Source organism: Mesoplodon densirostris, chromosome 17 (genome assembly GCF_025265405.1).
Source record: "Mesoplodon densirostris isolate mMesDen1 chromosome 17, mMesDen1 primary haplotype, whole genome shotgun sequence".
Lineage (NCBI taxonomy): Eukaryota > Metazoa > Chordata > Mammalia > Artiodactyla > Ziphiidae > Mesoplodon > Mesoplodon densirostris.
In genome coordinates, this window is record NC_082677.1 from 4,572,641 (window position 1) to 4,590,253 (window position 17,613).

General features: G+C 41.9%; 1 protein-coding gene across 1 annotated transcript in view; it reads right to left on the minus strand.

Annotated features, from left to right (window-relative positions):
* Positions 1 to 997: 997 nt before the first annotated feature.
* Positions 998 to 17,613, minus strand: part of LOC132477511 (ubiquitin carboxyl-terminal hydrolase 12) — a 75,273-nt gene continuing 58,657 nt past the window's right edge. The window contains exons 4-7 of the mRNA XM_060079901.1: positions 13,045 to 13,274; positions 8,803 to 8,879; positions 8,606 to 8,689; positions 998 to 1,276 (exon numbers count right to left, since the gene is read on the minus strand). Of these exons, the coding sequence (XP_059935884.1) occupies positions 1,075 to 1,276; positions 8,606 to 8,689; positions 8,803 to 8,879; positions 13,045 to 13,274 (593 nt within the window). The 3' untranslated portion in view covers positions 998 to 1,074. The remainder of the gene's footprint in view (positions 1,277 to 8,605; positions 8,690 to 8,802; positions 8,880 to 13,044; positions 13,275 to 17,613) is intronic.

Here is a 17,613-nt window from a genome sequence, read left to right on the forward strand (position 1 = left end):
GGTACAAGTTTCCAACCGCCGGGGGAAAAGGATGAGTGACCTGTTTTTAAATTATTACAGGAGGAAATTCCCTGGAGGCCCAGTGGTCAGGACTCGGCACTTTCACTGACAGGGCCTGGGTTCCATCCCTGGTCAGGGAACTAAGATCCCGCAAGCTGCACGGTGTGGCCAAAAATAAATAAATAAAAAATAAAATTATGACAGGAAATTCTAAATAGTCAATGAAGACTGTATGTTCCAAATATAAATGTTGATTATGTGATACTCTTGTGGTTTCAGAATTTTTTGAGCTATTTTATAAATTAAGATCTATAGATGAGATAGTACACTATACTGGCTAACAGGAAACAAACACACAGACTTATAAAATCAGAAAGCTTATCTTTGAAGATTATCTCCAAAACCTTTTAAAAGTGTTTTTCACAATCATTAACATGATGAACATATCCAATTAATCTCAGAAATAACTTATTTTGTAAAATCTCTTTAAGCAGTGCTTTTTTTTTTTTTTTTTTTTTTACCAATAATCAAGAAAAAAGAAAAGGAAAAGAAAAACTAACAGGACTTAAAGTTCCCAGAATAATATATAGATAGATAGATAGATAGATAGATAGATTTTTTTTTTTTTGCGGTACGTGGGCCTCTCACTATTGTGGCCTCTCCCGCTGCGGAGCACAGTCTCCGGACACGCAGGCCCAGCGGCCATGGCTCACAGGCCCAGCCGCCCTGCGGCATGTGGGATCTTCCCGGACCGGCGCACGAACCCATGTCCCCTGCATCGGCAGGCGGACTCTCAACCACTGCGCCACCAGGGAAGCCCCCCAGAATAATATTTAAATAATAAGAACAAGTATCAAATCCAGGCAATAACACACTATTTTAATATATCAAGGTTTTAAGAAGGAAATGGTAAAATGTATCTGAAATATCCATTTGAAATAAACTTATTTTCGTCCTATAGCACCGAGGGCTACAGAAACCTCCAAAAGGCCTGCATGTCTGAGTGGCTCACGAGCATCCTGTGCGTGCACTTGCCCACCACTGAGCATCTTGCCAGCATGGCCCACGGCCCTGTTACCTTCCACAGTGAACCACGACGGCCACGAGGTCGTACATTCTGTCAGGATTGGTTGCATCGCCTGAAGTGTTAAATAGACGAAGTTCTAAAGGAAAAACTACCCGGTAAGAAAGTTTTGTATATCGATGAAGTTGATCCATATATTTAAATCTTTTCAGATGCAGAGCTAGAATCATGGGCAGCTTTTTAACTTTCATCCTGTTAAAATAAACATGAAAACAAAATTTCATAAGATATTCACCATGTCCTTAAAAGAATTATCAAACTTCACGATTCAAGTAACAGTTGATAGCTTTCATAGCCTGGCACTGCCCACTTTTGCATATTTCTACCCATGACTTTTGTATTAGCAAAGCAAAATTCTGAAAGTCTTAAGACGGCCCCTGCCCCCCATCATCACCAAACCACATAATCTGACACAGCACTCGGTACGGCTCCCAAAGAGATATGATGGTACATTCCTTTATTAAGAACTCTGTACTTCTGAAATATAGGTCACTGTGCCAGCTGCAGGAAAAACCAGCTCCTTAAGGCCGCTCACTCCTTCAGAGGTGAATGGAGGCTGAGATCCATTTGTTCTATTCAGCTATACAATTCAGTAACAGACTGAGAGCAGGAGACAGTGAGAAAAGCATTAAAGACCATCCATTAAAGGCATTTGCCAGAGACAAGGAACAGCTCCTTAGTAAGAGCAGTGGCTGTGTGCATCCTGGAAAGGGAATAAAATAACCTGGAAACGCAGGAGTGAAGCTTTTACCTGTAAAGCACGGGCCTCCCCATCCCCAAATGCCCTGAAGACCCCTCCGGGCAGCCTCTACCCTAGACACCACTGCTCCCCAATTTCACTTCAGCGCCAACGCTTGATCTTCTGGCACAAATAACTGTTCTCCTCAACCGTCCATCAGCACTTTACACATTCACTTCATATCTGTACAGTTTATTACACTATAAAACATTTAGATGATTATGGGTCTTTCTCTTCTAGGGTCTGGATTCCGGATGGACAGATACCATCTCTTTTATTATGTTTCTCCACCTAGCACACATAGGTACTTGACAAACACTACAGAACTGAATTCTGTGTGTGTTCAGTGAAGCAAAACACTTTTCATAATTAAAAAATGAAATTTATTAAACCTCTGCCTCTAATGAAGTGAAAACAAATCATTTTATAGCATTATTCTAGATCTGCATTCTACAGATCTTAAATGTGGTGCGGCAGCTTATTATTCCAGAAATGTTTATTAACCTGGCTTTTGGAAAACATTAGCGAAAATAAATGTAAAACCTAATCATTCCTGGAAAGCAATCTAGCAATACGAATTAACAGCCTTTATGGCCTTTACCTCAGTAATCGAAACTAAATATATCCCCTCAAATACAAGACTTCTGAAAAGAATTCAGTTCTGGAGTTATTTTATATTGTGAAAAAGTGGGAGAATCCTAGCTATTCAACAACAGGAAATGCTGAAATACATAACAATACAAACACAACAGAATATTATACAACTTCAAACAATGTTGTTGAAAGTTTCTAAATGGCATGGGAAAATACTTACGGAAAGTAAAAAAGTCAAGATATATATTTATATATACAGTAATCCAACTCTTTTTTTTTTTTTTTTTTTTGCTGTACGCGGGCCTCTCACTGCTGTGGCCTCTCCCGTTGCGGAGCACAGGCTCCGGACACACAGGCCCCGCGGCCATGGCTCGCGGGCCCAGCCGCTCCGCGGCATGTGGGATCCTCCGGGATCGGGGCACGAACCCGTGTCCCCTGCATCGGCAGGCGGACTCTCAACCACTGCGCCACCAGGGAGGCCCAGTAATCCAACTCTTAAACATCAGATGTTCAATTAAACTGGTACAGAGTTGCTAAAACAAACTCTTTCAAAACAATAAAAGCAAACTATCCATTGAAAATGTCCAGTGAGGTGCAAACCCACAAGGATTTTTCTAAGTGTTAAATATGTCAGTAGTGTATTAGATACAGTCAGTTAAGATTAGGAAGAGGAGACAGGTATGGCCTGGGGGTTAGGAAAAATGTGCTTTTAGAAATTAAGGCAGAGCAGAGGGGAAAAAGCCCAAATGGAGGAAAGAGAACATGTCCAAATGCTGGCTTATAAAATACGCCCCATCAGACAACACGGGAGGAACACGAATCCTCCCAGCAGCACTTCTTCCCAGAGGAAACCCAACACTTGTGAAGAGACACAGGATAAAGTCAAACACAAATATTTGTGGAGCCACATTTTAAAGATGATGAGAGACTATCTCACAAAATCTTTCTCATACTGAAATGGCTCAGGAAGAAATGAACACATATATAAGCTGAGTCAAATTCATTATGGAGATTGTGCAGCAGAAGGAAGAACAAAGAAGTTGATTTCCTGCTTGAAACACCAATTCCACCAACACACCAAAGAATTGATAGGATTCTGGTTTTCCTTCCATTCAAACGTGTGGAGAAAGGTGACCTTAGGGAGCTCTTGATCTCTGTCACTGTTGTTAAAAAAGTGGTCTCAGAATGTAATGTTTTCTCTAAAAGCAAATATGCCGAAGAAAAAAACGGGAGGACAGAGAACTTTTTTTTCCTTTTTAGTTAAAGTTTGAAATAGACATTGATTTTTAAAGAAATATTTGTTTATTTATGCGCGCATGCATGCATGCATGCATGCTGTGTCGGGTCTTAGTTGCAGCACGTGGGATCTAGTTCCTTGACCAGGGATCAAACCCGGGCCCCCTGCATTGCGAGCACAGAGTCTTAACCCCTGGACCACCAGGGAAGTCCCCAACATTGATTTTTATCTTCTGTAAACTGACTTAGAAATTAATTTTCTATTTAGATTTTTTAAAATGGCATTTACCTACTACACAATGATTAAAATTTGGATAAATTTATGATATACATTTTCTTGCTTTTACATCTTTAAAACAATAAGGTGTGTTCATTTTGCACTAACGTAAGAGGTATTTACCTTTCTATTATCTAATTATAATTAGATAATATCTAATTATAATTTAAAACTATTTTTAAAAAGTAGAAGGATAGAAAAAGACATTAAATAACAAAGTCAGCAAAGCTGGCTCTGGCTGATTCTAATATCAGATAAAGTAGAACCCAAGCCAAGGAGTGTTACTAGAGATAAAGATGGACATTCCATAATAAAGAGGGCCAACTAATCAAGAGGACACAATCTTCAAGTACCAAATACCAAAGCTTCATGCTCCAAATACCAAATTTGATAGAATTAAAGAAATAAACAGATAAATGCACAGAGTTAAAGTCTTTAGCAGACTTCTCTAACAAAAAAAGTCAGTAGGAATAGGGAAGGTATGAACAACCAAATTATAGATCTAATGAACATTTATGGAACACTCCATTTCAAACTGAAGAATATATGTCCTTCTCAAGTACAGCTGGACATTCATTAATGTACTGGACAATGAAAGAAGTCTCAATAAATTCCAAAAGACAGAGATCACAGGATATATTTTCCTGACAAAAATTAAAAAACAATAAAATAGCAAAAAACCCCTGAAATATGGAAACTAAGCTATATACTTCTAAATAAGCCACGGGACAAAGACAAAATCACAAGGGAAATTAGAATAGATTTTTAAATGGATGATAATGCAAATACAACATGTTAAAATTTGTGGGAACACAGCCAAAGCAGCGTTTAGAGGAAAATTTATAGCTTTAAATTTTTATATTAGAAAAGAAAAAGGGACCACACAGAAAAGCTTAATAATTGTACATAAAATTCCACAGTTTCCTCTTATAAACTTAATGTCAAGCAGGACTAACTGGGGCACATGGTGCTGGGGGTGAGTGGAACGCGACCTATGACCATGCGTGACTGTCAGCAGACATTTAAGTTGCTTCCACCTCTTCTTGGTTATTGTAAATACTAGAGCAATGAACATGGGAATGCACGTATCTCTTTGAAAATCCTGTCATCAGTTCTTTTGGATATGTACCTAGAAGCAGAATGCTGGATCATACGGTAATTCTATTTTTAATTTTTTTTTTTTTTTTTTTTTGTGGTACGCGGGCCTCTCACTGTTGTGGCCTCTCCCATTGCGGAGCACAGGCTCCGGACGCGCAGGCTCAGCAGCCATGGCTCACGGGCCCAGCTGCTCCGCGGCATGTGGGATCTTCCCAGACCGGGGCACGAACCCATGTCCCCTGCATCGGCAGGCGGATTCTCAACCACTGCGCCACCAGGGAAGCCCTATTTTTAATATTTTTGAGGAAGCTTCACACTGTTTTCCACAGTGGCTGCAACATTTTACATTTCCACCAACAATGCACAGTTCCCTTTTCCACACATCCTCATCAACACTCATTATTTTCTCTTTTTATTTGAAAGTGGCCATCCTAACTAATGTGAGGTGGTATCTTATTGTGGTTTTGATTTGCATTTCCCGGATAATTAGTTATGTCATCTTTTCATATGCTTGTTGGCCATCTGTATGTCATCTTTGGAGAAATGTTTACTCAAGTCCTTTGCCCATTTTTTAATTGGGTGATTTGGTTTCTACTGTTGAGTTGTGTGAGTTCTTTATATTCTGGATATTAACCTCTTATCAGATATCTGGTTTTCAAATATTTTCTCCCATTCGGTTAATATTCTGCAAATATTTTCTCCCATTCACGTCACTTCATTCCATTGTCTCCTTTGTTGCACATAAGTTTTTAAGTTTGATACAGTCCCATTTATCTGTTTTTGCTTTTGTTGCTTGTGCTTTTGGTGTCATATTCAAGAAATCACCGCCATACTCAACATCGTGAGGCTTTTTTTCTCCCTATGTTTTCTTCTAAGAGTTTTATAGTTTCAGGTGTTGTGTTTAGGTCTTTAACCAATTTTGAGTTAATTTTTGTGAATGGTATGAAGTAAGGATCCAACTTCAATCTTTTGCATGTGGATACCCAGTTTTCCCACCACCATCTGTTGAAGATCACTGAGCATATAAATGCGGGTTTATTTCTGGGGGGCAGGGGTGCGGTGATAAGCCTGGCTACCTATAGGGGCACTGACCAAACTATTAAATATATAAGGATAATGGGAGCCAATCTGTACTGTCAGAGGAGGGGCTTACCAATATTAAAAAGGAGAAAACCAGAATAAACCCTATGGTGTTGGATGAAACTGGAGGTACTGTTGTGAATTTGTGGTTTTTCGATACAGATAGACCAACAGATAAATAAGTACAGATGTAAATGTGTGTACATATGTACACACAGGAGTACGCATGTCCTCCCGCTCTGTTCGCTAAGGGGGCCCAGGAACAGTGACACGGCAACGGCAACGAGCACACCTACACCACGGTCCTGGTTTTTAAAGGTTATTCTCCCCCTAAAAGGAATCAGGGCTCCTTCGAGAAATGGCTGGTACCAGTGTGGGGGGCAAGGAAGGTACAAAGCGAGCCTGGACATCTTGTTGCACTACCGAGTAAAGAGGGGCCGGAGAACAAAAGGACAGAGGGCAAAAGACACAGGAGGCAGCGGGAAGGGGCTCCTGCCGGCCAAACCGGGATAATGCGAACATGAAAATAAACGAGACATCATTACCCACGGGATAAAACAGGAGTCCCTGAGTCCTCACTGAGATTTAAAAAATGAAAAAAATTGTACATATCCCCATTTCTCATCAAACTTTCAAGCTCAAAACACGTATGAATTACAACTGGGGAAAAGCACAGCTGCACAGTGAAGGATCCTGGGAGACAGCGCCTTAGTCAAGTGTCCAAAGAGAACAGTACCAGTCACGGGATGTGCGAGACAGGGTCCCAGAGCAGGCCTCAGACCGTCCTCGGAAAGGCCGGGTGCAAGGAGGGTCCTGGGTTAACACCTGGGAACTTGACTGGGGGGTGTCCCCACTGTTCCCTAACTGACAAGCGTGTCTTGATGCCCCTGAGAACTGTCTGTGCAAATCACATGGTTTATGCTGAACACCTGCTTTCCTTCCGGGAGCCTGGAATTTCGGTACATGCCAGGCAGAGGATGCCTACGTGTCCAGCCCCCAGTAAATCTCGGCCACCGAGTTGGTGATGAGCTTCCCTGGGAGACAACACTTCTCCCATGTTGTCACATTTGATGCTGGAGGGACTAAGTGCGTCTGTGTGACTCCACGGGGACACGACTCTTGCAAGCTGGCCTGGCTTCCCCTTGGCTGACTGTACTTGTCCCCTTTCCCTGTACTAAATCTCAGCTGTGAGCATGACGATATACGCTTGAGTCCTGCAAGTCCTCCTAGTCCGTCACCAAATCCAGGAGTGGTCTTGGGAACCCTGACACTTGACACATATGAAAATTGTGTGCCATTTAAAAGAACACAGTGAGAATCACACAGCATCACTTCTGTGTGATTCGTGCCCCAAATACATAACCTGAACCTGATCATACAAACACATGAGACAAACCCAAAGAACAGTTGATAAAATAACTCATCTGTAATTTTCAAGTGCCAAGATAATGAAAGTCAAGAAAAGACTAAGGAACTCTTCTAAATGTAAAAAAGACCAAAGAGACATGAATACTAAATGCAATGTGTGATTCTGGACTGGATCCTTTTTTCTATAAAGGACATTATTGGGACATCTGGTGTCACTAAAATAAGGTCTATGATAACAGTAACACATCAGTGTTACTTTCCTGACCTGGATGGATACAGTACATAGGAGACTTCCTTTTTGGTAGGAAACAGCTACCCAAGTGTCCAGGATCTTGGGACGTCATATCAGGAACTCACGGTTCAGGGTAAAAAAAACATTGTTAGTATTGTTTTTTTTGTTTTTTTGTTTTTTTTTTTTGTGGTATGCGGGCCTCTCACTGCTGTGGCCTCCCCCGTCGCGGAGCACAGGCTCCGGACGCACAGGCTCCGGACGCGCAGGCTCAGCGGCCATGGCTCACGGGCCCAGCCGCTCCGCGGCATATGGGATCCCCCCAGACCGGGGCACGAACCCGTATCCCCTGCATCGGCAGGCGGACTCTCAACCACTTGCGCCACCAGGGAGGCCCACATTGTTAGTATTGTTAATGCAACTTTTCTGAGTCTGATTCAAAATAAAAAGTACAATAATCAGGAGGAGGATGATGACGATGATGATGATGATGATGATGATTCAATTCCTTGATACCAAAATACCGTCTTTATAATAATATACTGAGAGAAGGTACAAAATCCTATGTAGGAACAGTGGAAACCAGGGTGAGGGTGAGTGAAGTACTTTCCCCTCATCCTTCCTCACCAAGAAAAAGTTTACATAATCAAGAAAGCTTCAAAGCAAAATATTTTAACTGTATTGGTTTATGATTATTAAACAATCACTAAATGCAGAAAATCACCTGAGGGTACAGAGTTGAATACTGTTTATCTAGTAATTATCTAATGAATCTGAGCTGTTGGTGATAAAAGAAAGAATGTTTTCTCATTGTAAACTGTCATAGATCACTTTCAGCTAGAAAAGCCCATCTACTACACTGCCAAAGAATCACTATAAATGTTAAAAACACTAACTTACCGTTTGTGTGCTTCCTGTTTGCTGCGGCATTCTTCACAGTAGTATTTGTATTCACTGCATAGAGTTTCTGTGTTGCTAAAACCCCTGTGTAAAACACAAAATAATTTTGTCTATACCAGAAAATTATGTATTCATTTAAAAATATTCTAAACCTAAAGACAGTCATTACATGTCAAAATAAATAACTCTGCACTTACCTTAAGCAGTGAGTAATGGATGTGTTTTGTTCCACGTCAACAGAAAGGTCTAAAAAATCTTCATCTTTGCTGCTTATCTGTAAAAATAGGGAAATACCTTTGACTTCTTTTTTTTAAAAACATCTTCACTGGAGTATAATTGCTTTACAACCTTTGATTTCTTTAATCACTGTTCCAAAATGATAGAATTAAGTGCACTCTATTATTAGTATTATTATGTATAATTAAGTATATAAAGAATTCTTTTTCCCCCAAGTTATCCAAAAGGACACCGAATGAATAGCTTTCATTATATGTAGAGGTAAAACACCAAAGTGCACCTGTGACTGATTTTCTTACTGGCAAAGGCTAGTGTGATGTGAAATTCCATTACTTCCCCTAATCTTGGTAATACTGTGAAGCATAAAACAAACTACCATATACACTATTTCTTAAGAAACGCAGGCCAAGACTGAATGAGAATGTTTGGCAAAGGATGTGATATCTGTATTGTTTTATCATTTAAGAAAAAAATTTAGGGGCTTCCCTGGTGGCGCAGTGGTTGAGAGTCCGCCTGCCGATGCAGGGGACATGGGTTCGTGCCCCGGTCCGGGAAGATCCCACATGCCGCGGAGCGGCTGGGCCCGTGAGCCAAGGCCGCTGAGCCTGCGCCTCCGGAGCCTGTGCTCCGCAACAAGAGAGGCCACAACAGTGAGAGGCCTGTGTACCACAAAAAAAAAAAAAAAAAAAAAAAAAAAAGAAAAAAATTTAGCCCCAAATGCCAAACTATAATCTTCACTTATGACTTTCTTTTATTTCCCCCCAAAATTGAACAATGTTCTGTTTGAATTATGAATAAATCATCTTATAAAAATGAAGTTACTCTTTATTCATCTGAACTGGAGTAGGACAGAGCTTTAGTCATCACTCTTCCTACGTGCAAGGAGACGACGCGATGCAACGGGAGGGACCTCGACTCGGTCCCCGGGGTCTCCCACTCGCAATGACTCTACACCCATTGATGGTTTGTGATGACTTTTCAATACAACACCAAAAGCATTTAAAGAACATCGAAAGCATTTCCATGAAGGAAAAAACTGGACTTTATTAAAATTAAAATTTAATACTTAAAATTAAAAACTTCTGATCTACCAAAGACACAGTTCAGAGGATGAGAAGACAAGCCACAGACTGAGAGGAAATCTCTGCAAAAGAACACACCTGATAAAGGACTGGTATCCAAAATATCCAAAGAACTCTTAAAACTCAACAACAGGAAAACAAACAACCTGATTTTAAAAATGGGTCAAAGACCAGTACAGATACCTCACCAAAGAAGATATACAGATGGCAAATAAGCACATGAAAAGATGCTCCGCATCATATGTCATCAGGGAAATGCAAATTAAAACAACAACAAGACACCACTACACATCTACAATAGAATAGCTAAAACCCAAAACACTGACAACAGCACCCGCTGATGAGGATGTGGAGCAACAGGAACTCTCACTCACAGCTGGCGGGAATGTGCGATGGTGCAGCCACTCTGGGAGCTCCTCACACAACTAAACATACTCTTTTTTTTTTTTTTTTTTTTTTTTGCGGTACGCGGGCCTCTCACTGCTGTGGCCTCTCCTGTCATGGAGCACAGGCTCCGGACACACAGGCCCAGCGGCCATGGCCCACGGGCCCAGCCGCTCTGTGGCATGTGGGATCCTCCCGGACCAGGGCACGAACCCGTGTCCCCTGCATCGGCAGGCAGACTCTCAACCACTGCACCACCAGGGAAGCCCAAACATACTCTTCTTACCACACGATCCAGCAACTGTGCTCAGCGCTGTACTAACCAAAGAGGCTGAGAAGTTATGCCCACACAAAAACCTGCACATGCACGTTCATAACAGCTTTGTTCATAAAGCAACCTAGATGTCCTTCACTAGGTGAATGGATAACCTCTGGTACCTCCAGACAATAAAGCGTAATTCAGCAGTAAAACGAAATGAGCTATCAAGCTGTGAACAGACATGCAGGAACCTCAAGTACATACTGCTAAGTGAAAGAAGCCAATCTGAAAAGGCCGCATACTCTACGATTCCAACCACATGGCATCTGGAAAAGGCAAAACTATGGAGGCAGTAAAACAACCAGTGGCTGCCCGGGGTTGAGGAGGAGGGAAGCAGGAATACGTGGAGAACAGAGCGAAACCACTCTGTAGGATACTGTAGTGACTGACACAGCATTATACAGTTGTCAAAACAAAGAGAAGTCAAAGAACAGACAACACCAAGAATGAACCCTTATGTACACTATGGATTTTAGATACTAACGTATCGACATTGGCCCATCAATTGCAACAAATATATCTTACTAATGCCAAGGATATTACCATTAGGGGAAGTGGGGAGGGGGGCAATCTGGGAACTCTTTGTACTTTCCACTCCATTTTTCTTAAATTTATTTAAAAAGAAAAAAAAAAACAGTTCCTTATTAGTCTCTGTCAGTGTAAGTTTATCTGATTCAGTTAACCGAGTAGACTATGTTATTCTTTCCAACATCCATCAAGCATTTCCCTTACTTTTCTAGCTTGTGGACTCTTTTCCAGTTGACCACGCTACTCTCCTCTGCTATTAAAAACTAGCAGTACCACCATCACAGTAAAGACTGGATTGGGCAAAAATCATCAGTGAATGCTAAGTCTGGGGGGAGATTTTGATGAGGAACAAGAATATTTGTGTTGGGCTTCCCTGGTGGTGCAGTGGTTGAGAGTGCGCCTGCTGATGCAGGGGACGTGGGTTTGTGCCCCGGTCCGGGAAGATCCCACATGCCGCGGAGCGGCTGGGCCCGTGAGCCATGGCCGCTGAGCCTGCGCGTCCCGAGCCTGTGCTCCGCAAAGGGAGAGGCCGCAACAGTGAGAGGCCCGCGTACCGCAAAAAAAAAAAAAAAAGAATATTTGTGTCTCCCACAGTCTGCCTACTAGTTACAAGGGCATAAAACACAGTCATTATGAAGTGGAGAAACTGAACAACATCATGAATCGGAGATCAAAATTAATTTTACCCACGAGGGGCAGAAGGAACTGTGTGCTTGTTTGTGATATCCTGACGAGGACACATGAATTGTTCCAGCCAAGAATGTACAACCGGGGCTTCCCTGGTGGCGCAGGGGTTAAGAAACCGCCTGCCAACGCAGGGGACATAGGTTCTAGCCCTGGTCCAGGAAGATCCCACAGGCCACAGAGCAACTAAGCCCATGCACCACAACTACTGAGCCCACGTGCTGCAACTACAACTACTGAAGTTCGTGTGCCTAGGGCCCGTGCTCCAGAACAAGACAAACCACCGCAATGAGAAGCCTGCACAACAAAGCAAAGAGTAGCCCCCGCTTGCCACAACTAGAGAAAGCCAGCATGCAGCAACGAAGACCCAATGCGGCCAGAAATAAAAAATTAATTAATAAAAGAAAAAAAAAGAATGCACAACCTGCATCTAATTAGAAGGAAACGTCAGACAAACTTGATATGAGGAACGTTAGGTTAAAAGGGGGAGGGGCATAGTCTTTAAAAATGTAAGTATCATAAAAGACAAGAAGACTATGAACATGTTCCAGATTGCAGGAGGCTAAAGGAAGCATGGTGACCACATGCGATGCCAACCACTAAACTCTAAAACCAGACCCTGTGCTGAGAGGAGGCTGTGCTGTAAAGGGGGTCACTGGTAGAACTGGATAAAGGTGCCTAAGTAAGAGTCTGACCTTTCATTCGTCAAGGGAGAACAAGGTAAGAACAGGAGGCCTGCGTTATCCGACCCTATGAGTAAATCGTTTTCAAGAGATTTACCTACTGCTCGTCTTTACAAACTACCCAGCAAGTGGGTAGTTTCCCTCCTTGAGTGTACACAGTAGGCTTCAGTTTTTATTCCAACCATAAGCAACAAACATAATTGTAGGAAAAGGAGCAACAAATTAATATACTTCCGTGACCTGTAGGTTTCTTACGAGCTCAACTGACTGTAATTTCCAGAATGTGGCTCTATGGTCTCCTGTAGTGAAACAAACTCAAATAGTTCAAACTGCAGCAAGTATTTCTCTGCCACCTCAGTATTCACTATTAATAAGCAGACAACTGAGAGGTACATCTGTCACAGTCATATACTCCACACCTGAGGATTACAACTTTCAAGTTCATCTCTCATACCCATTCTCAAAGAACACTTAATATAATGGATTAGATTTGTTCTATACGAAATTTTAAGATATACTTACAGTTTCACAAGTAAGACATCTGGTTTCATTAGTTAATGTTCCCTGAAAAATCTCATGAACCCACGTTGGGTCTGGTGTGCTGTTGTTATTTTCACTGTCAATATTACCGTTGGGCAAACGACCATTTTGTTTTTCCTGCTTTCTCTCTTCTTGTAAAATATCAGCAATTGTATTTAGTAGGTAATTTAAGAATTCATGGGCATCTTGCTGCATGTAGTTGTCAAAAAGCTCTAAAAATAAGAATATACAGAGACTTATTTCAGAATTAATAACTTCATTAAAAAACTAAATTAAAAAAAGAATAGTATTCTATCAGAGCTAAGTAAAATGTTTGGAACTGTTATAGTAATGTACAAGAAATAGGTATCTTTCACATATACACATTATGACTGAATTTGGAGAAAATAAAGTTATGATGAAAGAGAATCTTTAAAAAAATACTAATAAATCAATGAGAAAAGAGCAAAACCTATCCTCACACATAATGTACTGAGAAGATAAGAAACAACTGCTTTTTATTAACTCAATCTATTACTCCACAAATATTACAACATGGCAAGTTTTTTTTTTTTTTTGGTTGCTGCATTGGGTCTTTGTTGCTGCATGCAGGCTTTCTCTAGTTGCGGCGAGCGGGAGCTACTCTTCATTGCGGTGCACGGGCTTCTCACTGCGGTGGCTTCTCTTGTTGCAGAGCACAGGCTCTAGGCACATGGGCTTCAGTAGTTGTGGCACATGGGCTCAGTAGTTGTGGCTCGCGGGCTCTAGAGTGCAGGCTCCGTAGTTGTGGCGCATGGGCTTAGTTGCTCCGTGGCATGTGGGATCTTCCTGGATCAGGGATCGAACCAGTGTCCCCTGCATTGGCAGGCGGATTCTTAACCACTGCACCACCAGGGAAGTCCCAACATGGTAAGTTTTAAAGTAGAAGCTGGACAACCTCTTGGCAGTGCCAATGCAAATGCATAAGAACCACAGAGGAAGTTGTTAACATTAAAAAATACTGGGCCATACATGCTAGAGATTCTGATTAAGTCAGAGATGAGGCCTGGAACCTGCACTTTTCAAAGCTCCTCCAGGTGACTCTGCTGTGCAGTCAGGGTTAGGGAACAAAGGCATCCTGAACTACCTATTTAATCCAGAGAATCTCTAAGGCCCCTTCCAAAAGTGAGGTCTGTAACTCTGTGGAACGTTCCCTGTAGTTACAGGAATAAGTAAATGTCGTGGAAACCTGAGGGTCGCTAACATTAAGTGCTTGACCTGTGCTTGCATCACGCACCCTGAGCCTGAAGAGGAAGGACTTCAGGGGGCAGGGTCTCATGCCCTGTGACACTGCTATTAACGGTATTTCACAAGCGAGGAAAGGGGATCAAGTGGTAAAGTCACTGCCAGGAAGCGGCAGGGCCCGGATTCAAGCCAGGCCATCCGGCCCCAGCGAGCCACACACAGGCAGCCGGGGCCACCTGGTCACACAAGGCGCCCGCGGTCCAGCCAACAAAACGCACTCAGATGACCACCCAGTCAGGAAGCTTCACCTTCAGAGCTTCCGTAAACATTTAATAAGTGCCAGGAAGTTCACCGTTTACGTTTTTTTTAATGATAGAATAGAAATTGAGAAGAAAATTTAGGGAGAGCCTTCCTAAAATAAAAGGAATTAAAAAATTACATTTTAGAAGAGCTACAGACATGACTGCATAAAACTAAGTTCCATGCATTGAACTCACTGAAAAAGTTAAAAACAGTGAAACCTGAAAGTTATTAACATCTTCAACATATAATATAAAGAGTTTATCTCAACACAACAGAAAATACAAAGTTGGCAAAGGACTTGAAATCAACAATTTATAGAAACAAAATTCAAAAGTTTAAATAAAACACATGAAAAAACATTCAACCCCACTGTAACGAAAAAGGTCTTGATTTTCCTGTCTCTAAAATGGAATACCATCTTCCTCTGCAAGGTTATTATAAAGATAAAATGGGAGTGTGAAAATATTCATTTTCATGAATATTAAAAGAAAATAATGATTTTAATCTAGGTGTCAAGAAGACCTTTGAAAAGTATCACATTTAAGGTGCAGGTGCTAGAGCAAGACTGTCTGGATCTATCCTGTGGTTCCACCTCTGGTCACGGGCATGTCACAGGCCAACACAATGATGCTAGGACTGCACCTGGAGCCACACTTCACTTCTCTGCTATAAGTCTGTCCTGAGGGGTTTGATTAGCCTTAAACAAACTCCCTATGTTATTTTTAAGAACAATAAAAGCCCTGAGTCCTAAGAGTTACTGCATCAGCCCATGTGTACTTAACCTCTAACTGATCTTTAATTTGTTGTACTGCGTGTCTTCTGGGTTTTGCCCACGAGGGACAGTGGATCCAAAGCATCTGACACCACTCCCACCACCTGCTCCGGCAGAAGTCACCGCACACCACCCACATCGTGAGACGCCTGCACCTCTGCAAACACTCCAGCCATCCTCTCCATCTCCAAGATCAAGCCAAGTCATGCTCGGAGCCCTCAGATGGTGCCGCCAATGGACTGGTCTATGCCAAAGTTGAGATACCTGAGGTCAACGACCTTTGCCCTTGCCTCTCAAGGCAATAACCTCCATCCCTAAGAGCACCACCCTGCCCCTCACCCCAGTCTCCTAGTCTCCACTATTACTGTACCTCATTTCCTTCCTCATCCTTGGGATTTTCTTCTTTCGCAACCCTTTGTCTGCTGTTCCTTCTAAGAGCTGTTTTAAACTCCCCATTTCTTCAACCTTTGGCATCTTCTAGCTTCCTGCCGCCACCCCTAAACCACTACACTTTCACTTGCATATGAAAACTCTCCCTCAATCAAGAAAGCTCGTAAGATCTGGCCATCCTACCCCTAACCCTCACCCTTCTGTGGTCATGGCTAACCTCCCCTCGCCCACTAATGGCCTGACCCATGGTTTCTCCATCCACCCCGACTCCTGCCCTAACCTGCTCCGTGTCCAGGCAGCTCCTGGACGTGAATGGGACCCCTCAAAAACCAAGAGCTTCCATCTCTCACTTACCCCTCCCCAGGTCACAAATCTAGAATCACCAACCTCAGGAGGCCCACTAAGATGAGGACTGCAGGGAGATTATGCTAGAGGTGATCAGGGGTCTTGAGCAAAGTGGAAACAGACTGGGGGAGTCATGGAGAATACAGAGGGAGGGATGACGGGAGAGGACCAGGAAAAAGACTTTATAACCACTGCTAAGGGCCTGGTTAGGGTGAGGGATGAATAATTCACCACAGTGGATAGCTACATGATGGCCTAATGCCACAAGCTAAACTCACTCTTTCCTCTTAAAGTATTTTAGCATATATGCATGTTTTTCAAAACAAATATTTTTTGTAAAGCAGAAATATGCAAATGTTTTTATTTTTTTAAAAGATGAAATATCTTTTTTGGGGGGATGTTCCTTTAATACAGAACAATGACATCATATTCAAAGAAAAACCTCAATTGACCTGAATGCTCTACAAATGAGATGCAAAGCAAATCAGAAAATACTCTATTTTGTTAAAATATTTTAAATATTATAGTCCATTTTCTATAAACATAGTAAACCGAACATACCAGAACTTTGCAGAGTCTAAACTAAGAGCAGCCACTGTAGTTTTAAACATCAACCAAGACCACATAAACATCCGAACATCATCAACTAAATGGCCTCACGACAATCCCTGTAAACTGTATTATATTTAATTTCTAAACTCTTAGCTTTCTTATGGGTGGCTTTCTTCTCTGCAAAGCAGCATAATGGGCAAGGCGGGCCTCAAACTTGCTTTGGCAAATTAAACAAATTCACTCATTCATTCACTCATCCAACAAATATCTAGTAAGCGTCCCTGATGTGCCAGGAACTGGATTAAGTCCTCGGACTACAAAGGTGCATAGAAACAAATGGGTCCCGACACTGAGGAACTGACAGTCTAGCGGGAGAGACAGACAATGTCAATACTAAATAAACGTATATGAAACGTATAAGCTATCGAAGTCCTGGTACAGCTGTAACATCAGTACAAAAATATAAAAGAGGTAAACTGAATCACTGCCTAAAAAGTAAGTTTTCTTCCTAATTCAGAAATAGCTACCGCTTTTCATCATACAAACTATCTTTCATGCTCTTTTGGAGAAAAAGGATTAATGAATATGAGAAATTATTTACTAAAATCTATTTAATAGCTGTTATTTGTGAACAACTAGTTATTTCCTCGCTTGAAGAAGACGAATACTTGAATATGTGTTTATTTTTGTATCTGTGTCTCTCCACAGCACCTACAATGCTGCTGTGTACATACAGGTTCCCTGAGAACAGCACCCTTCCTACTGCATTCACTGCTGTATCCGCAGCACTCAGAACAGTACTGCCACACAGTAGATGTGCCTGACATTTCTTGAGTGAATGAATGAAGGAACAGATAACAGGGGTTGGAACAGCTAAGACGACATGAGAAGAATAAACTTGGCCCCAAACAACAGGGTGAAGAATGCACTTTGCCTCGAGCCAGCTGGTCTGACTTCAAGTCCTCCTTAGATGATCCAGCTGAGTC